General features: G+C 49.5%; 1 protein-coding gene across 2 annotated transcripts in view; it reads left to right on the plus strand.

Moving 5' to 3' along the window:
• GSG1L (GSG1 like) overlaps positions 1 to 21,712 on the plus strand; it is a 193,096-nt gene that overhangs the window by 66,442 nt on the left and 104,942 nt on the right. For both annotated transcript variants that reach the window (XM_033101078.1, XM_033101077.1), the window contains exon 2: positions 9,207 to 9,254. In XM_033101078.1, coding sequence (XP_032956969.1) covers positions 9,207 to 9,254 — 48 coding nt within the window. The remainder of the gene's footprint in view (positions 1 to 9,206; positions 9,255 to 21,712) is intronic.

Genomic DNA, 21,712 nt, shown 5'->3' on the forward strand with positions numbered 1-21,712 from the left:
ACAGCCCTGTCGTGTTCTTGAACGTACAGCAAAGGGCTTCAGTTTTTCACCATTAATTAAGAGATTAGCTGAGGGTTTGTCATATATGGCCTTTATTATGTTAAGGTATTTTCCTTCTATACCTATTTTATTAAGTGTTTTAATCATAAATGGATGTTGTATCTTGTCAAATGCTTTTTCTGCATCAATTGATATAATCATATGATTTTTGTCCTTTATTTTGTTTATGTGATGTATCACATTGATGGATTTGCGTGTGTTGAACCATTCTTGCGCCCCGGGGATGAACCCCACTTGGTCGTGATGAATAATCTTTTTAATGCATTGTTGCGTTGGATTTGCTAGAATTTGGTTTAGGATTTTTTCATCTGGATTCATCAGAGATATTGGTCTGTAGTTTTCTTTTTTTGTGTTATCCTTACCAGGTTTTGGTATCAGGGTAATGTTGGCCTCATAAAATGAGTTAGGGAGTACTGTCTCTTCTTCAATTTTTTGGAAGAGTTTGAGTAGGACAGGTATTAGATCCTCTTTGAAGGTTTGGTAGAATTTACTAGTGAAGCCATCTGGTCCCAGACTTTTGCTTTTGGGAAGGTTTCGGATGACTGATTCAATTTCCTTACTGGTGATCGGTCTCTTTAGATTTTCCTCTTCTTCGTGATTCAGCCTAGGAAGGCTATATGTTTCTAAGAACTTGTCCATTTCTTCTAGGTTATTGAATTTGGTGGCATATAGTCCTTCATAGTATTCTTGGATGATCCTTTGTATTTCTGTCACATCTATGATAACTTGCCCTCTTTCATTTCTGATTTTGTATATTAGTGTCTTTTCTCTTTTTATCTTAGTGAATATAGCCAAGGGTTTGTCAGTTTTATTAATCTTTTCAAAGAACCAGCTCTTTGTCACATCAATTCTTTCTATTGTCTTTTTGTTCTCTATTTCATTTAGTTCTGCTCTGATTTTTATTATTTCCTTTCTTCTCCTGACCTTGGGTTTCATTTGTTCTTCTTTTTCTAGTTCTTTAAGTTGTAACGTGAGGTTGTTTATCTGGGATTTTTCTTGGTTCTTGAGAGAGGCCTGTAATGATATAAATCTCCCTCTTACAACTGCTTTCACTGCATCCCCCAAATTTTGGCGGGATGTATTTTCATTGTCATTTGTTTCTATGTATCTTTTGATCTCTCCCTGGCACTGGAACCCCGGGCTGGGGAGCCTGGTGTGGGACTGGGACCCTTCGCTCCTCTAGGGGAGAGGGGGACCTCCACAGCCGAGATATGCTTCCCGATTTTAAGGTCACACGGGGGGTGGGACCAGCCCATTCTGTGTCTCCGCCTCTCCTACCAGTCACGAGGTGGCTTCTTCTGTAGGTCAATAGTTGTAGGGCTTCTGTTCAACTAGATTTCAGGCGTTTCTCAATGATGGTTGTTCTGTGGTTTAGTTGTAACCGATGTGGTCCTGAGAGGAGGTGAGGACAGCATTTACCTCGTCTGCCATATTGACTGGAAAACCTGTTTCAGGTGCAGGATTGTTGCTGAGCCTGTGACCTCTGACCCCATGTCCAACTTTCCTAGGACATGTTCCTGGAAGACCCTGCCATCCCTTTAGGGGTTATGAGGTCCTGCTGCTCAGGGATCCCCAACACACTTCTCCCCTGGGGTCTGCTGGCTGCCGCCTCCTCTCATACACTTTCCTTCCTCTGTCCCCTCCCTGAAATGGGGCAGCATCCCCCTTCCGTGGGCCTCTGGGAACACAGTGGACCTTAGGGAACCCTCCTTGGGGAGGAGATGCTGATCCTTATTCACTTTCTTGATCTGAGTAACTCGCCGTGGGTCCAAGGGCATCAGAGCAGGAGGGAGTGATGGGAGAAAGCGCATCTCAAGGGGCAAAACTAGGGCAGTGACCAGGTCATGTCCCTGGGTTTGGGGGAGACAGTGGAAGGTCGAGGGCCACTCCCAGACACCAGCCGACAGGGAAGCCCTTACATCCCTGCAGCTGCCACTTGGCGGTCTGGATGCTGGCCCCTGGGCGGTCCTAGCTGCACCTAGTGGTTGGCCTACCCTCTTCTGACCCCTCTTTAAGAAGCACTATAGAAATACTAGCATTGGTGGTTTTCCCTTTTTATAGGAAGGGAAACAGAGGCACCAAAAGGTTAACGTAGCACACCTAGTAAGTGATGGAGTCAGGCTGAACTCAGGCCTGGCTGGTTCAGGCCCCTGTTCGGAACCCCACACACCACCACCACCATGATGGTGATCTGTGCATCTATCTCGTCTCTCCTCCATCAGCCTGCGAAAGACCCTGTCCCACGTCTCCTCCGATCCATATGTGGGAGGTGAGGGTGGGGGCCACCATCTCCTGAGTGCCCGCTCTGCTCCAGGTGTCGCGTCTAAGCTTTTCACCCGTGTTCAGTGTTTACAACACACCTATTGGTGCTGTGCCCATTTTACAGTCAAGGAAATCGAGGCACAGAAAGACTGGTGTGTTGCATGACAGGAAGTGACAGAGGCAGGATTGGAGCCCAGCTCTGCTGATTCCAGAGCTGAGGCGCTTGGCCATCAGCTATCCTGCCCCACGAAGGTAGTTGCTGGAAAGAGTGTCTAGTGACTTACTATGATTTTTCTGATGTTGAAAATAGATTTTTTACAAGTCAGATTGGTGTGTGACTGTCACCCTAGCTGCACGTTGGAAGCACCTGTGGAGGTTTTAAAACCCTATTGATGTTTAGGCCTCACACTGACCAGTTAAATCAGGGTCCACGTGGGTGGGGCCCGGCCTTTCCAGGGCTGAGAACCACGTAACTGGGATGACCTTTCGGATCTTTCAAGGTTTCAAGTTTCACGGGCCACAGAAAGTAACATGCTCAGCTCCGTGACCTCACTGGCAGGCCTCCCTCTGAAGAGATACGTGCACCTGTCTTCAGTTTTATACCCAAACGAAATCCCTTCGTTAAACCTGTAAAATTAACAACGGACAAATATGGCAATGTTTTAAGGGCCACTTCTGAAAGCAACAAGCCAGTATGGTACCGTTTGATGTCGTTCTCACAAGTGGACAGCTGACCTTCACCTTGGCGAGTAGGGTTTGGAGACAGAAGCCCCTTTGTGTTTGGATTTCAGTTATTCGACGTACTGACCGTTGAAACATCTAGTCCTCCTCAGGTCATCACTTTGATGTTTCCTTCACCCATTGCAGTGTGGGCCAAGTTTGACCATCTCTGCTCACGTGTTTTCCGTCAGTCTCATCCATGGAGCAGAAATAGAAGTATAGAGCTACTTTATTTGACGCTGGTGGATTTTTTTTTTTTAATCTGCATATAGGTATAGTCTTAGCGGATTCCTTTCAGGACATTTAGCAGCTCTACACAGCGGGAATAGCTGGCTGCCCAGGAAATTCTGATATCGCAAATGGGAACAGATAGCTGGAAAATCTTTAGGGCATGGAGTTTGGAGTCTGTAGACCTGAGCTGAGTCCTGCTCCATCATTGCTGTCTGTGTGGTCTTGGGCAAATCACTGTAAACTCAGAGCCTCAGTTTGTTTGTCTCTAGAATGGGGATTCTCAGAACTACATTGCAGGTTATTATGGGATTAAAGAGAAGGCAAACACTTTAACAGATTAGGAATAGAAAGAAACTTCCTCAATTTGATAAAGAGTATCTATGAAAAGCCTCATATTTAATGGTACAAGAATAAATCCTTTCCCCTAAGATCAGGAATAAGGCAAGGGGGTCTGCTCGTGACACTTCTATTCAACATTCTACTGAAGGTTTTATAGAGCAATTAGGCAAGAAAAAGAAATAAAAAACATTGAGATTGGAAAGGAAAAAGTAAAACTATCTCTATTTGTCGATGACGTGATCTTCTATACAGAAAATCCTAACAGTCCACTAAAAACTTATTAGGACTAATCAATGAATTCAGCAAGATTACAGGGTACCAGGTCAATACACAAAAATTAATCATATTTATATACATAGCAATGAACAATCTGAAAATGAAAAGAAACCAACTCCATTTACAACACCATCAAAAAGAATAAAATACTTAGGACAAAAATCTAACAAAAGAAATGAAAAACTTATATTCTGCAGACTACAAAACAATATTGGAAGAAATTGAAGATCTAAATAATGAAAAGATACCCCATGTTCATGGATTAGAAGAATTAATATTGTGAAGATGGCAATATGCCCCAAATTGAGCTACAGATTGAATGCAATCCCTACCAAATTACAACTGGTTTTTTTTGCAGAAATTCACAAGTTGATTCTAAAATTCCTATGGGAATGCAAGGGACTCCTAATAGCCAAAGTCATCTTAAAAATGGAAAGCAAAGTTGGAGGACTCACTTCCCAATTTCAAAACTTCCTACAAAGCTGCAGTAATCAAAAGTGTGGTGCCTGTAGAAGGACAGATATATACATTCATGGAAGGCATTGAAAGTACAAAACTAACCATCACGTTTAGAATCGATTAATTTTTGACAAGGGTGTCAAGACAATTCAATGGGGAGAGAATAGGCTTTCCACAAATGGGGCTGGGACAACTAGATGTCCACGTGCGAAAGAATGAAGTCAGATTCCTTTTATACACCATACACATAAATAAACTCTAAATATTAGGTTGGTGCAAAAGTCATTGCGGGTTTTATGGTTATTTTTAACCTGTTAAACTGCAATTACTTTTGCACCAACCTGATAGAGACTCGGCCGAAAAGTAAGAGTTAAAATTATAAAGCTCTAAGGATGAATAAGACTAAATCTTCATGATCTTGGGTTAGGCCAAGCCTTCTTCGATATGACAGAAAAGCACAAGCAATAAAAGAAAATTTAGATTAAAAAAAATGATGAATTGACGGGTGGCCAGGTGGCGCAGGTGGTTGGAGCACTGCGCTCCTGGCACCGAGGTAGCCGGTTCGATTCCCACATGGGCCAGTGAGCTGCATCTTCCACAACTAGCCTGAGAACAACGGCTTCACGTGAAGTTGGGGGAGGGGGTGGTGGGAAAATATTGAATTGAAAAATTTCCATTTTTTTAAAACAATGAAAACATTTTTGAATTCATTAAAATTTAAAATTCTTCCTCTTCAAAGGATACCATCAAGAAAGTGGAAAGACTGTTCACAGAACAGGAGAAAAATACCTGCAAATCCGATATCCGATCAGGTCCTTGTTTGCAAAATATGTAAAGAACACTTACGACTCACTAAGATGAAAAATAATCTAATTGAAAATGGGCAAAGGACCTGAATTTCTCCCAAAAAAATGACCCTTAATAAGCACAGGGAAAGGTGTTCCACACCGTTAGCCATTAGGGAAATGCAAATCAAAGCCACGATGAGATAGTACTTCCCACCTGCCAGGATGCTAATAACAGTAATGAATGACAGGCAATAATGAGCATGGACAGAGGTGCAGAGCGATTGGAGCCCTCCTGCACTGCTGGGGGGAATGGAAAATGGTACACCTCTTGAGGAGGACAGTCTAGCAGTTCCCAAAAGGTTAAACACAGAGTTACCACATGACCCAGCAGTCTCACTCCTAGGTCTACACCCCAGAGAAATGAAAACTTGTCCACACAAAAACTTGTGCATGAATGTTGACAAATAGCCAAAAAGTGGAAAGAAACCTAAATGTCCATCACCTGATGAATGGATACATAAAATAGGGCAAAGCCAAACTGCAATGATGGAATAGTATCCACAGGAAAAAGGGGGAGAATTTTTAGCGCTGACACAGCCTGCCACGTGGATGAACCTTGAAAACACGATGCTGAGTGAGAGAAGCCAGACACAGAGGCCACGTTTTCTGTGAGTCCATTTATGCAAAATGTGCAGAACAGGCCAATCCATAGAGAAGGGAAATCGATTAGTGGATGGTCAGTGCCGGGAGAATGGAGGTCAATGGGGACTGACTGGTAGGTATGGGGGTTCTCTGTAGGGTGATGGAAGTGTTCTGAAACTGATTGCGGTGATGGTTACCCAATCTTGGGAATATACTAAGGATACCCTAGACATGTCTGAATTGTGGACTTTAAATGGGGGAGTCGTATGGCCTGTGAATTATATCTCAATAAAGCTTTTAAAGAAACAGCGAAGGGAAAAGGCCTAGCACAGAAATCTTAGTATCCAGAAGCCGGGCATGGGAACTGGGAGACCTGGAGCTGCTGGCCGGTCTCTCCCTCAGACCCCGAGGGGTAGAGCCCAGGGCCCCCAATACTTTCACAGGCCTATGAAACTGTTTCAATTTTAAAATCAGAAGAACAAACATAAACTTTTAATATATACAAGTATATATAGACAAATATAGACAAAATATAGACAAATTTTAATATATAATGTTAATATATTCATCTTGAGCTAATGCAGTGGTAAAATACAATTTTTAATCGAATTTTTTTTTTTTAATTTAGGAAGGGATCCAAAAGGCAGATGAGCTCAGGGCTCACCAACGTCTAAATGTAGCCCTGGGTGCTGGTCTGAATTTGGCCGTTAACATTTTCCCTCTCCAGCTTTGAGAAAGCAAGAGGAATATTAAAGACATTGAAAAATATTGCCTTGAAAATCCATCCATGCTAGCTCACCACCTATTTTCATTTTTTAAATCCTCCCTTCCAGTTCTTGGCTGTCCGCAAACGTCTGTTTTAGCAGGTGGTAATCTCGGTACCACTGACTCGCTGTGTGGCCCAGGCCAGTCACTGAGCAGCTCTGAGCCTTATTTTCTTCTTCTGTAAAGGGAGGTGAGAGTCCTGCTTCTCAGTGTAGTCGATGGAGGAAGCAGGTAGGATGGAACCTCAGAAACAGCATCCACCCACCTGCGGCCTTGTGACTCTGGAAAGGGATCATATAAGGAAGAGGGGAAGCTACTCCTTGGCTTAGACCCTTCGTGATCTGGCCCGCTTTCCTTGTCAGACTCGTCTCCCAGCACTCCCCCACATTTGCCTCTGTATTTCTGTGGGGCTGGAAGGAGGTTCAGGAGCCCAAAGGGGCATCAGGGACTTTCTTAGAGAAGAACTTAGAAAGCTCCAGGCAGACACAAGAGTGGGCAATGCTGGAAGCTTCCAGATCTTTTTCATGCCCCCAGCCCCCCAACCCACCTTGGTCCCATTTTGACCCCAAATCTATCTCCTTGCTGGGATCAGCAGTAAAATCTTTAAACCGGGGGTTGCAGGCTCCCGTAAAGGTCATCCAATTCAGTGTCTCAGCGGCCAGCTGGGAGGTTTAAGTGAGGCTAGGAGTAGAGCAGCAGGGAGTGGGGATGTGGCAAGGACAGACTGTGACGAACTAGAGAGCGTGTGCCCCAGTGGAAGTGGGCAGCCTCTGCTGGGTGGGGTTGTGGGCCCAGCATGGCCTGCTCTTCTGGTTCTTCAAGAGAAAGCCAGAAGTCTGGATTTGTAGGCAACACTTTCCCTATTTTTAGGATCCTGCATGGGCCAAACAAAACGTGTTTGTGAGTGGGGGTTCCAGTGTGTGCTCCCTTCACAAGAAAGGGCCTGGAGGCTGGGGACATTCTTGGTGGCCAGCACAGTGGTTGGCATCAGAGAGGCCTGAGAGGAAAGACTGACGAGCTGAAGTTTCTTATAGGTGTAAGGTGTTTCTTATAGGTAGAAGGTGTTCGTTCATTCATTCACTCTTTCATTCATTCACTCATTCACTCACTCATTCATTCAGTCATTCATTCACTCACTCATTCACTCGTTCATTCATTCACTCACTCATTCATTCATTCACTCACTTATTCATTCACTCATTCATTCACTATTCATGAATTCATTTGCTTGTTCATTCATTCATATACGCCTTTAACAAATATTTACTGAGCTCTCACTGTGTAGCAGGCACTGTTCTAGGTGCTAGGGGCCCAGCGGGAAGAGAGATAGGGAGCGACAGGGAAGGGACGTTTGGAATATTAAATACATTAGTTGGAAAAGGCCTCCCTGAGAAGGCAACATTTGAGGAACGTGATAAAGGAGAAGAAGGATAAACCATTCAGCTTTCTAGGGGAAGAATGCTCTAGGCAGAAATAGCAGCATGTGCAAAGGCCCTGAGGCAGGGGGTGGGGCTGGCACATTTAAGGATCAGCAAGGAGGCCAGTGTGGCAGGAGCGGAGAGCGCCAGGGGGAAGATATTAGGAGACGAGGTCAGGGAGGTGATGGGGGGACAGGTGACACAGGGCCTCGCAGGCCACAGTGAGGACGTAGGTTCTGACTCAGTGCATTGGGAATCACAGCAGGTTCTGAGCAGAGAAACAACATAATCTTAGGTTAGAACAGGATCCTGGGAGACACGTGCAGAGGCTGCTGCAACAATCCAGGTGGGAGACGATGGTGTCTGGACCAGAGGAGGTGATGAGAAGTGGTCGGATTCTAGATAGACTGTGAAGCGGGGGCCGCAGATCAGATGTGGGGGTGTGAGAGAAAGGGAGAGATCAAGGCTTCGGCCGGAGAACCTGGGAGATGGAATGGCCGTGTACTGGGCGGGAGATGCATTGAGGATGTGGCCCCTGTCCCCATCCAAGATTCACGCACACAGGAAGGACTATAAGGTGCCTGGTGCCCCCCAGGAGAAGGCCCAGGTGCCGTGAGAGCTTACAAGAGGGACAAGTGTGTTCTGGCAGGGGGACAGCATGGTGGGAGGGAACACAGGGACACAGGAGCCGAGAGGTGCCGCCAGGCGGTGTGGGTGGAGAGATGGTGGAGGCCGGTCCTGGGTCCAGGTGAAGAATTGGTACTTTATCCCTTGGGAAGACATCAGAGGGTTGTGAGCAGGCGTGTGCACACGTGTGTGTTTGCTGTGATCAGAACTGTGTGTTGAAAACATCCCTCTGGCGTCAGTGTGCAGAGTGGATTGGCCAGAGTCCTGAGTGGAGGCCAAAGGGCCCAGGGAGGGGCTGTGGGGTGGAGAGTGGGGTGGAGACTGTGGCAGGGGAGCGAGGGCTTTGCGGGAGTGGGGGTGACAGGGCCGGGCTGCGTGGGGAGGAGCAAGCGGTGTCATTACGGGTGCTGGTCAGCTGAGTTTGCAGGTTCAGCGTCCACATGCTGTGGGGACACCGTCTTGCCAGGAATAAGGGTTGGTGGAGAAAGATGCCACTTGCGTTGGAGACGCTCAGGCCCCTCTCCCTGCTCAGTCCCAGGGCGCGTGGAGTGGGGAGAGGTGAAAGCCTAAAGCACCCACTTCCTCTCGTATTCTGAAAACTCTTCTTTTCTTCCCTAAGGTGAAAAATGCCGCAGCTTCATTGACCTGGCCCCAGCATCAGAGAAAGGTAAGCGTGACCTGGGAGCCGGAGCCCTGTTTGTTACAAAGCCCCGAGTTTCTCAGCAGTCAGTGAAGTGGGGGGGCGGGGGGAGGATTATTTCAGCCCCCCTGGCCAGGGGGGTGGTCCTGAGAGTCATTACCCTGTTACTTCCGGGGCACACTGGGACTCCCCGGGAGGCAGGGTGTGTGAAGGAGCCGGGGTCTGGTAAGACCGGTGCTGTGTTGGGGGCACTGCCTTCAGCTGTAGGATTTGACCTCAGGGGAGGGAAGCAGAGGTCCCTACTCCCCCGTCTCCAGGGGTAGGGATGTCCAGCCTGGCTGGACGCTGCTAAGCAGGGAGGTCTCACAGGTGTTTGGGCCCCAACGGCAGAGATTCTGAGCCCCCAGTGATGCTCAGAGCCGTGTAGAATGATGGGAGCAGGCTGCAGCCTGAGTGGGGGTACAGTCTTCAGGATGCAGTTTAGCTGAGGCTCCAGTGAGACCCTTACTTATCTCTCTTATAAAAGTTTGAAAGTAGGCAATCCGGGGTGTCTCTGCTCCCTACGGCCTCAAGAGCCGGGCCCCTGCTCCCTCTCCATCATCCCAAAGGCTTTGGGCCTCATGATCTAAGATGGCGGTGAGAGCTCCAGCTGTCACGTCTGCATCCCAGCAGCCGGGTAGAGGAAGGGCTAAGGAGAAAGGGCAAAGCCTGCCTGTCCACTCTGACGTTCCCAGAAGTTGGCCCACATCACCTGCTTATGTCTCCTTGGCCAAAACTTGATCACATGGCCTCACTCAGCTGCAAGGGAGGCTGGGAAATGAAGTCTTTATCCTGGGCAGCTCTGTGTTCGGCTGAAAGCCAGGGGTTTGGTTATTAGGGAAGAACAGGAGAATGGATCCTGGAGGGTATAGTGCCACTGAGGGCAATGGCTACCGAGAGAGAACAAGTATGCAGGTTTCTTTAAACAGCTCTGGTCCTGGAAGTTGGGATGGGGAAACCAAGGCAGAAGTCCAGTCACCTAAACTGTCCCAACACGGGGGTTTTGGCGTGCTTAGCTCGGGGGAAATTCTTAAGTCCACGGTGTGGGGCCATCCAGGTCCCCGGATGGTGGGACCGAGCTTGTGGTTTCGCTGTCATGTCAGGAGGTTCAGGGACCTGGGGACTGGCCTCTGACCCCTCCCAGTGTGTCATGGAGGCTGGTGACATTCCTCTCTCGCAGACACTCTCCTTGGAGAGCTCCAGCCAAGTGGCAGTTGGTGAGACTGAGCACGTGACAGGAAACCCACAGGCCCCCGCCGCTGAGCTGGCTTTGGGCAGTGCGGTCGGCCTCCTCCGTTTGCTCGGCTTCCCCACGGCTGTGTCTTCCTCCATTGTTCCTTGTGAAGTTTTGGGCTGAGCGACCCCGGCCCCAGCTTCCAAACAGGGCTCTGGGAAACACTACACATATGACTCCTGATAACCGCTGGTCTTTATTGAGCAGTTACTATGTGCCAGGCACTGTACAGGTTTTAACTGAGAAGCCTCCTCATGGGCTCTCCCGCCCCTTGACAGATGAGGAAACTGAGGCTTGGAGACGTTAAGCCACTTGAGTCTCACGTCTCATAGGGACACAGCCCCCTCCGTTGCACTGCGTCTCGGAAGCTGGTAGCTGGAGGCAGCGCTCTGGGGGCTCAGCCCATAATCCCCTGGGCCTTGAAGTTCCGGGATCAACTCCACTCCAAGTCTGGCTTCCAGCAAGCAGGGCCCACGCGTGTCCACTTGTGGGTGAGTGTGTGCATTCGTGAGCAGGTGCCCCTGTGACAATGTGTCACATGTCTCTCGTGTGTGCACGCACTCAGGCTAGTGGGTGAGCCTGTGTGAGCGTGGGGGTGTAGAACACGTGTGCGAGGGTGTGTGCTTGTGTGCCCACGGGCGCACGTGGGCGGATGAGTGTGTGCACGCGTGAGTGTGGCCGTCTGTGTACAGGGACAGGCGATTCGGCGCCTCCTCCGGGAAGCATCAGACCTTTGTTCCTGCTGCTTTTACGAGGCCCAAGGGCCCCAGAGAGATTGTGTGTTTTGCGGGCCTGGTGATTTTCCTTTCAGGCCTGGCGGCCACCCGAGGACCTTCTGGCTGTGTCTGTAAAAATGTTTACAAGGAAGCCGCGTGGGCTGCTTTGCTGCCAAGATGTAGGGCGGTGGTCACGTGCTTGGGGCCCCTCGAGCACTCCAGCCTCCCTCTGGGTCTGTGGGGTCTGCTCCCCCGCCGCCCCTGGAACCTCTCCCCAGACCCTCGCCCGGCCCTCCCAGAGGCACCAGCAGGAGTGGTGCTCACGGCCCCCATGTCCCCACCACACTCACTGTCCATGTCACCAATAAGGAACCCGAGCTGCACACGTGAGTGACTTGTTCAGGGCCCCTCAGGGAGTCTGGGGCTGACGTTTGAGCCCAGCTGTGCTCTGCCCCAAAGAACATGCTCCTCCCAGATTCTCGCCCCTCCCCATTCTCACCGGCTCCCCCTGGGGCTTCCCTCCTGATCTGCAAGGTGTGATACGAATCGGGACACACACACTAACTGGCTTCATGCAGTGCTTCCACGTGCCAAGGGTGGTTCTGAGAACTCGACGCATTGGCTCATTTAATCCCATTTTACAGATGAGGAAACTGAGGCACAGAGGGTATGCTCCCACGCCCAGGCCTGACCACAGACCTCAGGGATGGCTAGCAGCTGGAACTGGCCCAGATAATTTACTTGTCAAGGTCTCTCCTGGTCATTGTCACCCACAAGTGACCTATTTATTTCTCTAAAAGTGATCGAAGTATTCGGGTGAGGTAACAAACATCTGTTTTCTCACCAAACCAGTCGAGCACCCTCTGCGTACCAGCCGTTTTTACACATACCTTTCAATTCCGCAAGTATTTCCTGAGCACCTACTATGTGCAGGCTCGGGGCTGGGCACTGGGGAGCAAGGACAAAGGAGGCGAAAGGCCTGCCCTGCACGAGGGGGAAAGGGCTACGTAAACAGGGTCCATGAGCGGTGGCGGCGCTCCAGCCATCCATACAGGACGTGCCCTCCCCTGGCCAGGGCTGTATCATGCCTGCACCTCAGGTCTCTGTGCCGAGTCCATGACCGCGTCTGGGTTTCCTCCCTGTGTTACCGTGTTTCCCCGAAAATAAGACCTAGCTGGACATCAGCTCTAATGTGTCTTTTGGAACAAAAATTAATATGAGACCCAGTATTATATTATACTATATTATATTATATTATGTTTATTTTATATATATTATGTTACGTTTATTATATATATTATATACAATGTTATATATATTCTGTTATGTTATATTATACCAGGTCTTACAGTAAAATAAGACCGAGTCTTATATTAATTTTTGCTCCAAAAGATGCATTAGAGCTGACTGTCTGGCTCGATCTTATTTTCGGGGAAACACGGCGTATTAGCAGTGCTCCCCAGTAAAGATTTGTCCCAAGTCACTTGTCAAACGCCGATGCAAGGAAAGTTCCCAGTTCCTAAGCCTCTGGTGGGACTCACCTTCTTAGTGTCAGTAAGGGAATGAATAGTGAATGAATGAATGAACGAATGAACGAGTGAACAGGCTGAGCCTCTCAGGATTCAGATTTGCGGTGAAGGCTGCAGCAGTAACTTCCTCTTGCAGTTCCTCAGTTTCCATCCACACAAACGGTGGAGACCGTGCAGAATGAACCGTGTACAGCAAGGAATACACCCTATGTGACCCCATTTCTATAAAGCTGCAAAACAGGCAACACGAGTCTCTCCCGTGAGAAGTCAGGACAGTGGTTGTCCTTGGAGAGAGGGTGACTGAAGGGGACTTTGCAGAGGGTTCTGGCAGCCGGTGACGTCTGCTCCTCCATCTGGGTGCTCATTTTATGCCAGTTTTTCAGGCTGCACACATCTGTGAGACATTTACACACACTTCTCTGTATACCGGGGTGCCAAAAAAACGTATACACGTGGACCCTTTGGTCAACGGTGCTCAAGCAGTAGTTCGCCGTCATCAGAAGTGTCTGGCCGCGGATGGGAACCAGTTTGAGCACCTCTTGTAACTGCAGAAGTCAAACGTGACTTGTATTCATCTTTTGTTATCCGTATATATCGACTATTACGATTTTAATACAGTTTTCCTTTCTTAAAATGTGTAGACGTTTTTGGGGCACCCTCTGTCTACGGGATGCTTTCATAAAAAGCAAACCCACACTGAGTTCTGAATTACCTTTCTGAAATGAAAACCCAGCTACGTCCTCTTAACCCCCTTTCATAGCTCCCGACTCCCCCAGGACATTTCAACATGGCGGTCAAGGCCCTCCGAGATCTGGTGACTGTGTCCCTTTGTCACTCTGTCTCTGCAGCCTGTGGCATGACCCTGTGCACCGGCCCTGCCTCCCTCCCTGCATACATTTCCCCCAAACTCTCCACCATCCCTCGTGCCTCTGTGCCTTTGCATCTGCTGTTCCCTCTGCCGGAACTGCCTTTTCCCCGTTTGCCCTGCCAACTTCTATTTATCCTTCAAACCCCACTTAGACACAACCTCTTCTGAAACGCCGCTCTGAACCTCAGCGGTGCCCACGGGGACGGGTCCTATTAGCACCCATCACCCTGTGTTGAGGTCACCTCTTCCACCAGACTGGACACTCCCTAAGGACAGGCGCTGGATCTTGTCCTTCGGGGGCTCCGTTGCCCACATGGGGTTGGCACACAGCATGAATTTAGTAAAGTTTTCTTGAATGAAGGAAGGAAGGAACAGGGGGCCATGTTCCACGCACTGGGTGGCCCAACTGGGTTTGGAATGGACCAAGCTGGGTTCTAAGTCACCCCTGCTCTCTGCCCCAGCTCCCCGCGAGCTGGGATTTCTGGCAGCCACCAGCTGGCAGTTTTTGCGAAACAATCTCCAAAGCTTGTAGGTTTCATTTGTTTACTATTTTCGGGGACGTGTGACAACGTGGTGACTCCACAGCCACAATCCTGAGTATTGCCTGAGTCGTTTCTCAGTTCAGTTCCTAGAATAGTCTCTTGTTGGCTCCCTCAACCTCTCTGTTCTCCGTCTGAAATCGATTTACAATTCTGCTGCTCACTTAATTTATTTGGTGCATTTTATTGATTTATGTCATGGAACTGAAACGTGCATAGATCAGAACATGTTGCGCCGGGAAGGGACAGGGAACCAACTTCCACAGCCGCCCAAACGCTGCCATGGGCGCTCGGAATGGTCAGCAAGCTGGCCGCAGCCCGGACATGCCAGGGGCTGGGGCATCCTGATGCCATGAGTTAATTTTGGGAGATCTTTTCGCCCTGGCTGCCTGGAGAACTTCTGCCCATCTTCCTGAGCGAACCCTAGGCCCTGCCTCTGCGAAGTCCCTCGTCCACAGACTGTCGGTTACGCCCGCTCTATGCTCCCGCGTCACCAAGTCCATTCGTGGACTCCAGGGCCTGACCTAGTGGGAGCCCTGGTAGTTTTCATCCCGAGGAGATGGACACTTCAGGACACGGAGAGGCAGGAGGCCTGGCCAACGTGGTCCACACTCGGCATTACTCCCTCTCACCTGCCACCCCCAGGCCACGTCACAACCTTTCTTGCCGCCGTCTGGCCGAGGGTGGGATGACCAAGCGTCCGAATGGCCCTGGCCCGTCTGTGGGGGCAGCGGAGCTCCCACAGAAGGAGACCATTTCCTGGCCATTCTCAGTAAGCTGCCCACACAGGTGCCTCCCCTGGTGCCACGTGAGTCTTGGAGGCAGGGCAGACTGCAGCCTTGCTTTCAGGAAGGGGCCGCAGTGACGTCTGGCCACGGCCTCAGGCCAGCGGTCAGCATCCCTGTGCCGGGCTGTGTGCCAGGATCTGGGGCAGTGAGGCCCCCGACAGTGCCTATTCTTGACGAGCCTTCTGGTGGGGGCACAGACAAGGAGGGAGAGTCGCTTCTGTGAATCAGGGGCCCAGACGGGATGGACAGAGGGCTGTGGAAGGAATGACAGTCTGGCAAGGCTGCTGGAGGGTGCCGTGTGGGAAGAGTGCTGACGGAGGCGCCACATTCCTTCTCATGCATGAGGGGCTCAAGGGAGGTCATTCCTGGAGAATCAATGGCACGTGCCGAAGAGTGAGACCCAGTGTCCTCAATGCCAGGCGCATGGCAAACGTGTAATAGTCATTCACTGAATGGCCGAAGAGTGGAAGCGAGAGAGAGCCCAGAGAGGTGAAGTGTCTTGCTCAAGGTCACACAGCAAGTTTAGGTTAGAATCAGGCTCCAGGCTCCTGAAGTCTTGTAAGCAGCAGCCACGCACACCCGCCAAACTAACTCCCTTATCCTTTCTCATCCCACCATCCCTCCAGCCTCATTCTCTCCAGCATCACACGTGGTCCTCCTGCCTCCCTCATGCTGAAGGGCTGGGTCTGCCACGTTCTGTTCTGAAGTTCTGGATTTCTCGAATGACACGCTCTTGCTAAAGGTGATTAAGCCTGTGCCTGGTGGAGGGCTGCTCCTGGAGGTCACCACATGCAATAATTGCTTTAGTCGCTCTAGTTCCAATTATTCAAGATTATCTCTCCAAGCAATTACATGTCTGGGTAGTCACACCTGCTCACTTTTGGAGAGCATCTTATCAACCCCAAATGAGGACCAGCTTTCATGTTTCGTAATTAGAAGCAGTTTCTCCGCGGTGAGAAGACTGCTCAGTGTAAACAGTGGTAATTTAAATTCTAAATGGCTGTGGTCTTATCATAGTTGGGTGTGAGAAATTACCTCGGACACTGAAATCCAGTCCTTTGCCTCTCTAAGCGGAGGTTGCAGCCGCGTTGGGGGAATAGGTTCGCCAAGCTGCTCCGGGTCTGAGGAATCTGAAGAATGGCTCCTTCTGCATCCCAGGCAGGTCTTGTCAAGGTCTGGTTCCTGCTGGATCTCTCCCTGGAACAGAATTTGCAAGACCCTTCCATTTGGCCCAGACCCTGCGTGCACAAGGAGCCTTCACTTCAGACGTGTGATGATTCCTTCAAATGAAGTCAGACACACAGCTACATATTAGGGCCACCACGTATGTAGTACAGTTGTGCAGGTTACTCACTGTGCAAGGGACTCTGGGGGTTGTGATTCATACGGTGGTCTGTGTGAATGGCGTAGGGTTGGGCCGTGCACATCCTGTACAACTGTATGTGGGGGACAGGGACGCACAGATAGGGTTCAAAGAAGACAACGTTTGTCATACCAGCCAGCCCCTGTACCTCCCTGCGGAACCACCGTGCCTGAGAGGAGCGGGGAATTTGTAACCGTGTTCTGTCGGGCTTCCTTGTTTTAATCGATATGATTTCATCGTTATAATTTAGAAACAGTGAAAAGCACAGGTTTTAAGTGGACACGTCAGTGAGTTTCAAGAATGTATCCATCCATGCAACAACCTGTACGCCTGTCAAGATCCAGAACCAGGGCCGGCTTTGTGGCTTTGTGGCATGGGACCTCCGGCCCCCTCGGGCCCTGCATTTTCACTGTGTACTGCCTTCCCCGTTCGGGCTGTGCACGGCCCCCTCCCCTCCCCCGCCATGTTACTGTTCACTTTCTCTGATTCACTTGGAAAGTGTCATTGTGTTAGCCTCACCCTGAGCAATGATACCTGTCAACTCATGGTTTTAGCGTGCCAGGTTAGTTTTTTTCCAAGACGCTTTAAAATAAGTACCAGTAATCATACCTCCACATCATTTCTGGTTTGCCAACATGCCAGCGCCGGTTGATTCCCCCAACACCTGGATGAGCTGTTGTGCTGTTGTGACTGAGGCGGGGGAAACTGAGGCGCAGAGAGGTGACGTCATCTCGCCCAAGACCATACGGGGTGTGAGTGGCAGAGCTAGACCGGAACCTGGGCAGGTGGGCTGCAGAGTTCTTCCCCTGTCCACTGACTCCCTCGCAATGAGCTATTAAACTAGAAAAGAAGCCCACGTGAGCCTCGGCTGGGGAAAGACAGATCTGGTGAAAGGAAGGAAGAGGTGAGAGATGGCCTGGTGGGGCCGGGGGTGGGGGAGGAAAGGTCCTTCAGACCCCGTGGGGCCACTTGTGGGTCTTCAGGGCCCTGGCGCCACATGCATCTTCCTCTGCTTCCTTCCTGTCACGTGTCCTCCAGTTCCAAGGCTGGACTCTGACCCTCAGGCACAGTCTGTCAGGTCGGAAGGGCTCAGAGAGGTGCTCTCGTCTGCTCCATTTTGCAGAGAAAGAAACTCGGGCCCCAAGAAAAACCTCTCGGTGGCTGCCAGGGGCTGCGTGTAGTGAGAATGCCTGCTGCGTACCAGCCCCTCAGAAATGGGGCTCCCCGCCTGGGGAGGCCTCCCCCAGCCCAGCGCTGGCAGTACAGCGAGCACTCACTCTGCACCTGCTGCCTACCCGCCCCTCTGAGGTTTATCATCCCACTTAGACTCTCGACAGCCCCCAGAGTCGGTATTCTTAGTATCCCCCCTTTTTCAGGCCAGGAAGCGGAGGCCCAGACAGTTTATGAAAGGTCCTGCAGGTCCAGGTGGCGGCAGGGCCGGGATTTAAACCAGAGCTTCTGAGCGCAGGTGACGCATGGCTCTGCCTTACTGGCTGTGGGACCCCAGGCCTGTAACTCACCCGCTGTAAGGCTCCGTTTCATCATCTGTAAAGGGGACGACAGCATCCGCTTTGCGGATTCTTCTGCAGGAAATGGAATGATCCACGAGGGGTTAGCCCAGGGTCTGGCTCCATCAACGCCAGCTGGCATATCCCCTTGGATTCCTCCTGTCTCCTCTGTGTGGCCCAGCCTGCTAGAAAGCTAACTTGGGAAGTAACTCAATTGTGTTTATTTCTATTGGCCTGACATTCAACACACCTTGACTAAATAATGCACAGAATTCCATTCAGGGCTAGATACCTCCGCATCCCTTGTTTCACTTCCTTCTTCCGACAGCTCTTGGGAGCAGGTGCTGTTATCTCTGGTCTACACTTGCGGAAACATGCTCAGAGACGCTGAGAACTTGCTTGAGGTCACACAGCAGAGCCCCATGAGATTTCTGCCGCATCTCACAGGTCTGTTCACTGTGCCTGGTGCCTCCTGGAGACTCTTCTGCTCCTCTGGCCCAGGGAGTTCTTTCGTCGGCTTTGCTGGGTGTTCTGATCCAGCCAGACAGTGCCCTGGCGCACAGCTGCCCGGGGCTGTGTGGGGCACAGGGAGGCGGCAGATGAGGTTTCCCGCGGCTTCTCCTGCCTCTCTCCTCACGCATCCCATCTGCCGGCTCCTGCAGCCTCATCATTTGCGGCCATCTGCCGGGCTCTCTGGAGGCTCTGCGAAGCCTGGGACGTGCCAAGGGCCCCCCAAACACGCCGCCTTCAGACTGTGTGCGGAGCAGAGGGCCTCGAACCCCCGACTGAGCCCGAGACCCTGTCCACACCTAGAAGCCGCCAGGAACTACAAACTCGAGAGAGAGGCCCTTTCCGAAACACGGTTCCTAGAGGGCTGAAGGCCACACCCCAATTTGTTGCCCCAGACGTGGCTCCTGTAACCTGGTGCTGCTACAGAGCCAGCCTGGCTCCCACAGGGCTTGGCTTTGCCGGAAATCTCGTTTTGGGTTTAAAAAGTCCTGTGTCTTTAGGCAAGGATGCCCTGGCTTCTTCTTCTTGTCAGAATCTTTGGCCTCTTAGGGCTCTGGGCTTCGGATTTTCAGCACATGTTTTGCCAAAAGGCAGAGAAAGGCCCAGTGTGGCGGTGATAGGGGTTCTTCTGGAGACAGAAGGGGGACGAGTGGTGTCTCCAAGCTGGTGTCTCTCTGTCGTCACATATCCCGCTCTGGGCAGTCACCAGTGGCAAGGGCAGAGCCACTCATTTTTTTAAAAAGATTTTTATTAAAACATAGCTAACATACAATGTTATATTAGTTTCAGGGGTACCCCAGAGTTATTCAACATTTACATACCTAAAGAAGGGATCACCGTAAGCCCAGCACCGGCTGACACCGTCCCACGCTGTCACAGTATTATTGACTGTATTCCCAGGCTGTTCATTACATCCCCGTGACTTACTGTTTCATACCTGGAGATTTGGGCCTCTTATGCCCCTTCGCCTTTTCTGTCCCTTTTTCAATTTTTCAGTTCCAGTTGACATTCAATATTATTTTATATTAATGCTAGGTGTACAGCATAGTGGTTAGACGTTTATATAATTTAACAAGTGATCCCCCGACTAGTCTAGTGCCCACCTGGCACTATACATGGTTATTACCATATTATTGACTACATTCTCTGTGCTTTACTTTATATCCCATGACTATTTTGTAACTACCAATTTGTACTTCTTAATCCCTACCCCTTTTTCACCCATTCCCAGTCCCCCTCCTGTTTGGCAACCGTCAAAATGTTCTCTGTATCTATGACTGTGTTTCTGTGTTGTTTGTGTGTTTATTTTGTTCTTTAGATTCCACATATAAGTGAAATCACATTGCATCTGTCTTTCTCTGTCTGACACACTCCACTCAGCACAGTACCCTCCAGGTCCATCCATGTCACCACAGATGGCAGGATCCCATTCCCTTCCCTGGCCGAGCAATATTCCATTGTACGTTGTACCACCTCCTCTTTATCCATTTATCCATTGATGGACACCCAGGCTGCCTCCACATCTTGGCCATTGTAAACAAGGCTGCAATGAACATTTGGATGCACACGTCCCCTCGAAGTACCACTTTGGGTTTTTTCAGATAAATACTCAGAAGTGGGATTACTGGGTCCTTCTTTGTCACTTCTTATAACCTTTGTTTTAAAGTCTATTTTGTCTGGTTTAAGTATTGCTACCAGAGCTTTTTTGTTTATTTTCTTTCCATTTTCATGAATTATCTTTTTCCATCCTTTTACTTTCAGTCTGTGTGTGTCTTTTGATCTTAAGTGAGTCTCTCGTAGGCAACATATGTAAGGGTTTTGTCTTCTTACCCTTTCATCCCTCCTATGTCTTTTGAGTGGAGCATTTAATCCATTTACATTGAAAGTAATTGTTGATAGATATGTAGCTGTTGCCACTTTGTTATTCATAATGTTGATCTTTTTTTTCCATTTTATAGAAGGCCCTGCAACATTCCTTGCAATACTATTTTGGGTAATGAATTCCTTTACCTTTTTCTTTTCTGGGAAGCTCTTTACCTGTCCTTCGATTCTAAATGATAGCCTTGCTGGGTAGAGTAATCTTGGTTGTAGGTCCTTTCTTTTCATCACTGAATATTTCCTGCCAATCCCTTCTGGCCTGCAAAGTTTCTGTTGAGAAATCAGCTGAAAAGTCTTGTGGGAGTTCCCTTTTAAGTTACTAGTTGCTTTTCTCTTGCTGCTTTTAGGATTCTCTCTTTGTCTTTAACCTTTGGCATCCTAATTATAATGTGTCTTGTTGTGAGTCTTTTTGGGTTCCTCTTGTTTGGGACTCTCTGTGCTTCCTGGGCTTGTCTGTTTATTTCCTTTGCCAGGTTAGGGAGGTTTTCAGTCATTCTTTCTCCAAATAGGTTTTCAATTCCTTGCTCTCTCTTTTCTATTTCTGGTACCTCTATGATGTGGATGTTGGGGCCCAGAGACTCCTTAAACTATCCTCATATTTTTTTGGATTCTTTTTTCTTTTTGCCGTTCTGATTGGGTGTTTTCTGCTACCTTCTCTTCTTGATCACTAGTTCAATCCTCTGCGTCATCTCGTCTGCTGGTGATTCTCTCTAATCTATTCTTCGTTTCAGTTATTAGTCTTTATTTCTGACTGGCTCTTTTTTATGTTTTCTGTCTCCATTTTTATATTTCCTAGCTCTCTGTTGAAGTTTTCCCTGAGATCACTGAGCGTTCTTATAATCAGTATTTGGAACTCTGTGCCTGGTGGGTTGCTAGTCTCCATTTTGTTGAGTTCATTTTCTGGAGCTTTGTTCTGTTTGTTTATTTGGGGGCATGTTTCTTTGTCGCCCCATTTTGGCTGCCTCCCTGTGTTTGTTTCTATGTATTAGGTAGGGCTGCTATGCCTTCTGGTCTCAGTAGAGTGGCCTTATGTAGTAGGTGTCCTGTGGGGCTCAGTGGCACAGTCTCCCTGGTCACCTGAGCCGGGTGCTCCAGGTGTGTCCCTTGTGTGGGTTGTGTGTGCCCTCCTGTTGTAGTTGAGACTTGGTTGTTTGCACATTAGTGTGAGTGATTGACCAGCAGGCTAATTGGTTGTGAGGACTGGCTGTGACTACAGTGGAGGAGCTGTGGTACAGGGACTGATCCTACAGAATAGGATACACTTTAGCGGGGCTCTGGTGCCTGCCCAGTGTGCCCTTTGGGTGTGTCATCCTCGGAGGTGGCTGTGAGGCTCTGGCCCAGTCTAAAGCTGGCCACGGGGTCTGCCAGCCCCAGGGCCTCCTGGGAGGGGACCCACTGCAGGCCAAGTTCAGCCACAGTGTGTGCCCTGCCTGGGGGCACCTGGCATGAGCCACCAGCCAATGTGAAGATGGCTACCACCTGTGCTGTACATGGAGATGCCTTGAGATGCCAA

The sequence above is a fragment of the Rhinolophus ferrumequinum genome (assembly GCF_004115265.2).
Source record: "Rhinolophus ferrumequinum isolate MPI-CBG mRhiFer1 chromosome 15 unlocalized genomic scaffold, mRhiFer1_v1.p scaffold_54_arrow_ctg1_1, whole genome shotgun sequence".
In the NCBI taxonomy this organism is placed as follows: domain Eukaryota; kingdom Metazoa; phylum Chordata; class Mammalia; order Chiroptera; family Rhinolophidae; genus Rhinolophus; species Rhinolophus ferrumequinum.